This window comes from Branchiostoma floridae, chromosome 13 (assembly GCF_000003815.2).
Source record: "Branchiostoma floridae strain S238N-H82 chromosome 13, Bfl_VNyyK, whole genome shotgun sequence".
NCBI lineage: Eukaryota > Metazoa > Chordata > Leptocardii > Amphioxiformes > Branchiostomatidae > Branchiostoma > Branchiostoma floridae.
Genome location: NC_049991.1, coordinates 2,722,195 through 2,730,433, shown reverse-complemented (window position 1 = coordinate 2,730,433; position 8,239 = coordinate 2,722,195). Strand labels below are relative to the sequence as shown.

At 44.2% G+C, this 8,239-nt stretch overlaps 1 protein-coding gene across 1 annotated transcript; it reads left to right on the top strand.

Annotated features, from left to right (window-relative positions):
* Positions 1-2,008: 2,008 nt before the first annotated feature.
* Positions 2,009-2,692, top strand: LOC118429326 (extensin-like). The gene has a single exon (XM_035839807.1). It carries the CDS (start codon positions 2,009-2,011, stop codon positions 2,690-2,692), a length of 684 nt encoding a protein of 227 aa, XP_035695700.1.
* The last annotated feature ends 5,547 nt before the right edge of the window (positions 2,693-8,239 follow it).

Genomic DNA, 8,239 nt, shown 5'->3' with positions numbered 1-8,239 from the left:
ATATATTACAAAGACATATAAAGACATGTTCAATCGGCAAGCAAGTTCCAAGGCCAAGAAAATGCACATGTACAGTTATTGACCAGAAACAATAATCAGATATAGTCACTGTCATGATCTTTCCATTTCAGCATACAAAACAGCGATACACTTAGACGCAGTGGCCTATTAAAACTAACATACAAGGCATAACAACTGCAGCTGGGACACGGCTTTATAGCCATTAGATACTGTCATACAGCAGGTAAATCTGCTTTGCACTGTAGCAGATCCCTTACTCAGGTCGAAAACTTGGAATACACAATTTTCTAAAGGAAACAAAAGAAAACATCAACCCAGAAAGTATTGGATATAAATTCAGAACATGAAACTCACTCTCTTGGTGCGTGAGAACTCAGCACAGCGTCGATGTGAATGTGAACTGAAACAGGGAGCAAGTTTCTATTCATGTATATATAGACTTTGTCTCAAGTGCATCTGTTCATGGTAACATCAAGCAACATACCATAACATAAACCCGGAAAGTCTTTCAATCATACACTTGAAGGAAGATCACAATAGCAAAAGAGACAATTGATATGTATAATTTACAAACATATAGCATGGGGATGCCCCCTCCTGGTACCCACCTTTCAGATCTCACCTGTTGCAACCCCCGTTACTTCCTTGTGACGTCAAGTGTCTGTTATACGTCGTACATTATTGAAGGTCCTTCAAATGTCACTATAGCATATAAAACTTGTCTTTCTATGCCATGCACGGTATTCTTTCTTTGGTTCCTTCATAAGGCCACAGCAGGTACATTTTATGGATGACATTCTTTAAATATTTATGGCTAGGTGCCTCATCCAGGTGTGACTCCCTTAACTCACAATAGATTCAGATTAAGTTTCATATGATTGCATTCAACCGGTATGTCACACGCACATCACGTGCAATATGAAGTCTGTTGAAAGTTGCAATAGGATAACGTTAGGTTTTCCGGTGTAGATATGTAGCATAGTTAGGCCAGGCTTGTGTGCACAACAATGGCAACTCACCTTTGATGTCAAATTACCATAGCAACACGCGAAACATAAAATGGCTCTTCGCCAAGAACAGAGTGGGAGTTCCCCCGTTGGCTCCCATTTTTGCCCATTTCATTTCACTTTACTTCCTGCTGAACTTGAGTTTATCAGCACACAAGTTACAGACCCTGAAAATACAGTATTTTTATCTCCATGAAAAATGGTGATATTATTTTGGGTGGGTGTGTTTCTTTGTGTTTCCGGATTTTTAAATTTGTGGTCAGCATGACTCAAAGATCTTTTGAAGGAATACAACGATATTTGGTATGTGGGTGGGTGTTGGAAAGGTGAAGGTCAAGGTCGATTTTGGGTCCCCTAGTATGTGACCTGGGTACTGCAGCAGAACTTCCGTTTTTTGTACCTTTCTACTTGGACATGCAACTGAATTTAAATAGATCGACACATGCATGTAGGTGTACACACGTCAAACATCCAGGTGTTCAATACATTCTTTAAAAAAAGCCTTGATGCATTCGAAGACAACAAGGTCAAATGTTTACTGGCCCATATAAGGACAAGTAAGCACCTTGTGAGAAGAAACATGCCATAAAGTTGTTCGCTTGATTTGCAGAGCTCGCCCCTTTAACAATAGCACTGAGGAGCGATGAAAGTTTATATTTCGTCCTAGGTCGACGGTCCTAGGAGCGCTTTTTTGCTGACGCATAATTCAATGGGAAAGTCTTTCAACACCTAAATAAGAGTTTGGAGACCTCATATTTCCATGAAATATTCTGATTATGCAAATGACATTTCCACATCTACATAATCTATGCTTGGATATAAACAAGTATGTAATCCCTATCTCAACAAAAGAAGCTTATTCTAGCATTCCCTCACATAGCAGGCAAATGAGGTCCCGCTTTGCAGGATTCAGGGTTTGTTTTAGCTACACCGAACCACCTGCCACTGGAAGATCCGATCCATCCACAGATTCTTCAGTCATGCTGTCCACAATCACACCCTACTACAAACCCACGCAGTCAAAAACACTCTCAACCACAAATCCACCCAACCCGGCCAATCACAAACCCAACCACAAACCCACGCAGCCACAAACACTCTCAACCACAAATCCACCCAACCCGGCCAATCGCAAACCCAACCACAAACCCACGCAGCCACAAACACTCTCAACCACAAATCCACCCAACCCGGCCAATCGCAAACCCAACCACAAACCCACGCAGTCACAAACACTCTCAATCACAAACCCACCCATCCCGGCCAATAACAAACCCAACCACAAACCCACGCAGCCACAAACACTCTCAACCACAAATCCACCCAACCCGGCCAATCACAAACACAACCACAAACCCACGCAGCCACAAACACTCTCAACCACAAATCCACCCAACCCGGTCAATCGCAAACCCAACCACAAACCCACGCAGTCACAAACACTCTCAATCACAAACCCACCCAACCCGGCCAATCACAAACCCAACCACAAACCCACGCAGCCACAAACACTCTCGATCACGAACCCACCCATCCCGGCCAATAACAAACCCAACCACAAACCCACGCAGTCACAAACACTCTCAATCACAAACCCACCCATCCCGGCCAATCACAAACCCAACCACAAACGTCACCGTGAACAACCTTCTTGGCGAAGGTAATAACGACAACAGCAGAGTCATTTGGACCAGTCCATCATAAAAATTTTGTCATGTTTTTCAAATTTTTCATGAATGCAAAGGGGTAGTAGGCGCACTGCAATATTTGACTCATAGTGTAATATTATTTCATACAAATGTTTTGAAATTTCATCATAAGAGGCTGTCACATCACTTGTGGATTTGCACGATTTTCGTTATATAGATTTATTTGGTCAAAAAGCCAGCCTGTTCTTCAATGGCGCTGTGGTTTTAAGCCACTATAGTGGCATACAATTTGTAAACAAAATGTTTGTTCTCTTCGACGTATCAAAAAAGCTATACTTTACAATATTTCTATATAAAAATATACATCTCTTAAAATACCTTGTTGGCACAAGATATACTCTTTTCTGATTTCAGGTCATTCTTTAAAAAGTCCCCAACTTATTTCATATCGGATGAATTTTACATCCTGTCCGACTCCTGGTTGTCCAGCCACATCGTCAGTTCACTAGCTACCAGCGAAAGCACCTTCCTGGTGTGAAAGTCCTGGTACTGTCGGTAGTAGGGACAGGACAGGTCGGTGGGGGTGACGCCTCGCTCGCATGCCGACAGCTCCACGCTGTTGGTCGACTCCCACGGGCAGGGATCGTCGGCGATGTAGTTGACGAGGACACTCTCTCCTGCGACCACGTCATGGTAGATGGGCGCGACTCTGGACAGGCGGGGATCGTAGTACGTGCGGGGTGGCGGACTCTCTGGCGCCTTTCTCTTCGGCTGTGGTCGGGAGCCGTCTTCTAACTCCTCAACCTTTCTCTTCTAACGCTTTCGACGGACCTTAGAGGCACCAGCAGCCGTCTCCTCAGAAGCTGCCCGTCTGGCTCTGCGATAAAGGCGGGCGGCTCGACGGACACTCCGCCCGCAGCTGTGCCCGGCCGTGCCCTTCACGTCGCCTTCCCCCTTCTCAGCTGCCTCTCTGAGCGTCGCCACAGACACACCCGTACGGCGATCGCCGGACCGAAATATGGTCTCACCATGCTGAGAGTCGGTTACTAGGGAGACAAAATGGACAAAGTCGGGCGAGTTCGACGGTATCTTCAAATGACACAAAAAAATCATACAGCCTTTGAATTTGTAAGGTAGTTGATCTGAAATAAATCTATCAGTACAGAGCGTGAGAGATGGCAGTTTCAAATTACCTCTGTGTCCGAATGTTAGTACCGTGAATGTCACACGTGACTAACCATGACTGCCGGTGTGAACCAGTTCCACACACACGGCTGGTTCAGCTGCCTCTCGGAGCGTCGCCACAGACTAACGGCGATCATCGGGACGAACAGCGGGCTCATCATGCTGAGAATCGGTTACTAGGGAGACAAAATGGACAGAGTCGGACGAGTTGGACGGTAACACTTTCTCCAAAGGATAGAAAGAATCGTAACGTTACAACCTTTGTAAGGTAGTTGAGCTGAAATAAATCTATCTGTAGAGAACGTGGGAGATGATCATGACAGTCTGAAATTACCTCTGTGTCCGAATGTCCGAATAGTGACCGTGAATGCTAACCATGACTCCCGGTGTGAACCACTTCCACACACACGGCGGGTTCAGGAACGTTAACCAGACAGCAGACGTCAGGACGCTCCAGACGGACAGGTCATCTCTCCCTCCCGCCATCACCCTGGCCCAAGTCTCGCGTCTTCGTCTCCATATCTCCGGAAAATGTGCGGCAAACTTGGCGAGAAGTGTGCATGTGTCAAGTTGACTCGAAAACAAGGCGGTGTTCGAAAACTTTCGAATTTGACACAACACGCATGCGCCACACCCATTTGTGACGTCTGGTATAGAACATTCGAACAGCGGTTCGTTTGGAGGAAAACAACATAACAGGGCAAACCCGCTAAGTGCACATGTTTGACTACCTGAGTTGCCGCAAGCGTGTAGAGCTTCAGGTCTGGTTTATAAAACCCGAAGCTATAGTAAATGCACGGCATTTTTTCTGATAGAATGCTTTCTGAACTTTAAGTACAGCGTATGAATATGTCCGGTATTCATACAATAATAAGCACTTGATTGCACTATTGTAAATGTTACAATGTGTGGCAAATTGCAGATACAAAGCAATTGAACTACACTTATGATTTTAGGAAACTAATCTAATTCTTTACATGATAAGGCCATGTTGATTTGATTAAATGGTTAGCATCCGTACGCGCATTAATTTTCGGCCATTTCCGAAGAAAAAAATACGTTTGTGGTAACGCTAACTACTTGCGAGTAACTATCAAAGTTAACAATTCCGCCGTTTTCTTATCTACAATGATCTACCATCATGTAAGGATACAATAAGACTTTGCTTACAAGCTGCCAGACAAAGAGTGTACCGTTGTTGTATGTTGATTGCAGATGAATAAGTTACATAGCATCCGATCGTGAAATCTGCATCAGCCCTACAGTCGTTCCCCTCTGACGTTGTTTACCTCAAAACGAACCACTGTTCGAATGTTCTATACAAGACGTCACAAATGGGCACCGCGCCTGCGCGTTGTGTCAAATTCGAAAGTTTTCGAACGCCGCCTTGTTGTCGAGTCAACTTGACACACTTTTCGCCAAGTTTGCCGCCCATTTTCTGGAGATATGGAGACGAAGACGCCCGACTTGGGCCAGGGTGATGGCGGGAAGGAGAGATCACCCATCCGTCTGGAGCGTCCTGACGTCTGCAGACTGGTTGACGTTCCTGAACCGGCCTTGTGTGTGGAAGTGGAGACCACCGGGAGTCATGGTTAGCATTCACGGTCACTAACATTCGGACACAGAGGTAATTTCTGACTGTCATGATCATCTCCCACGTTCTCCACTGATGGATTTATTTCAGATCAACTACCATACATACAAAGGTTGTATGATTCTCCAAAAAGTAGTTACTCGAGCAACTGGATATGGTTTTGGAAATGGTCAGATGTTTCGGATATAATCCACTATCCTTCGTCAGTGACACTGGATGTCTAACTAACATCGACATTGTATGATTCTGTTGTCACTTGAAGATGCCACTATCATCCAACACGTCTGACTTTGTCCATTTTGTCTCCCTAGCAACTGACTCTGAACACGATGAGCCCACTGTTCAGTCCGGTGATCGCCGTGACTCTGTGGCGACGCTCCGAGAGGCAGCTGAACCAGCCGTGGAAGTGGTTCACGATGGAAGTAATGGTTAGTCACGTGTGACGTTCACGGCACTAACATTCGGACACAGAGGTAACTTGAGACTGTCATCTCTCACACTCTCTACAGATAGATTTATTTCAGATCATACCTTACAAATTCCAAGGCTGTATGATTTTTTTGTGTCATTTGAAGATACCGTTATCTCGTTCGACTTTGTCCATTTTGTCTCCCCAGTAAGCGACTCTCAGCACGATGAGCCCACTGTTCGTCCCGATGATCGCCGTGTCTCAGTGGCGACGCTCCGTGAGGCAGCAGAGAAGATTGTTGCACATCAGGGGGAAGGCGACGTGAAGGGCACGGTCGAGCACAGCTGCGGTAGGGTTGTCCGTCGAGCCGCCCGCCTTTACCGCAGAGCCAAACGGGCAGCTTCTGGGAAGGAGACGGCTGCTGATGGCTATAAGGTCCGTCGAAGGCGTCAGAAGAGGAAAGCTGAGGAGCTAGAAGACGACTCCCGACCACAGGCGAAGAGGCAGGCACCAGCAGAGAGTCCGCCACCCCGCACGTACTACGATCCCCGCCTGTCCAGAGTAGCCCCCATCTACCATGACGTGGTCGCAGGTGAGACGGTCCTGGTCAACTACATCGCCGACGATCCCTGCCCGTGGGAGTCGACCAACAGCGTAGAGCTGTCGGCATGCGAGCGAGGCGTCACCCCCACCGGTACCGACCTCTCCTGTCCCTACTACCGACAGTACCAGGACTTTCACACCAGGAAGGTGCTGTCGCTGGTAGCCAGTGAACTGACGATGTGGCTGGACAACCAGGAGTCGGACAGGGTGATAATTTCATCCGGTGTGGAACAAGTTGAGGACTTTCTAAAAGAATGACCTGAAATCAGACAAGAGTATATCTTGTGCCGACAAGGTATTTTAAGGAATATGTATATTTTGATAAAGAAGTTTTAAAGTATGTCTATTTTTATACGTCAAAGAGAAGAAATATCTCGAGCAAAATGAAAATATCCCGATGTTCATAAATTGTAATAGTACAGATTCGCACATTGCCTATGATAAGAACCCAAATAATGATACTTGGAAAATATTACAGCATACCTACCTATTCCTATCGCCCGGAATGAATTTTACACTGTAAAAATGTGACTAAGATTAAGAGTGGTTTATCTGTAAATCATTGTAGTCCTATCTGTATGTCAAAGGAGAATCAACAGAGAGAATATTCTTATCAGTGTTGATGGTCGAGTTGTAAAACATGACTGTCTTCAGCAAGAACGATGGTTGCAGTTGTGATTTTTCATACATGTACTACGTCCTCTTCAGTCTGGTTCACCGCTTACTATGGAGCATTAAAAAAAATATCGATTCGAACTTCAAATTTTTATAAACAAGCACTATGGCAGACATTTTATTATCTTTCTAACACATAGATGCCAAGAATATAATGTTTACTGACATCTTAACGAACATAAGCCTACGAAAATATTTGGGTGCACGCACAAAAAATTGGGTGCACAGCTCCAATTTTGGGTGCACATCCAGCTTTATTTTGGGCCCAGTCATGTCTAGAACACCCATCTTCTGTGCACTTTATTATCAACATTATCTTTGTTTTCAGAATATACAAATTTCCATCATGAACACTTTAATTTTTCCTTTCCGCTACAACTATTGTAAATCTTTAGACGATGCCCACTGGGATCGGGTGTTGACTGTAGAAAATTAACAGCGTTAATTACGATCTATCTGTCGATCCATCCATACTTTCATACATTCATCAGTTTATCTATCTAACCACCCTCCACCATCCATTTTTCTATTTACCTTACTTTGTGACACGTATTTCTGCTGCCTCAATAATTCATAAAAGGACACACAGTGTACAGCGATAATCATTTAATATGGCTAAAAGCTCTACAAGTTCCCCAACCCATCCTTACACACAGACAGCCCTACATGTATTTAGTGCGGATATCATATTTACGCAATGATACAATCATTTCTTTTTTTCTATACATCAATAGCTTTTTTTTTTCAAAATTACATCATTCTCCGTTTACAGTTATCATTCGCATACTTCCAAAGAACATTCGAAATTTTTTCTTGGTATGAAATTCTTGTAATCTGAGTAAGGTCCATACAAGCATATTTACACAATCTAGCACAGCAATATGATGCCAACAAAAAGAATATAGATGTACAGATACAACTGTATACCTGTGAAAGGGCCAATTATGATTATGCCTAATTTACTAATTTATCACTCCTTGTGATATTGCATTGTACTAGGCAGCTATGGTTCTATCATGATTTCCGATCTGCGATAGTACCATTGTTCACGTATGCTAAACCAATCTGATTATGCATTTCTATGATCTTTTTCACA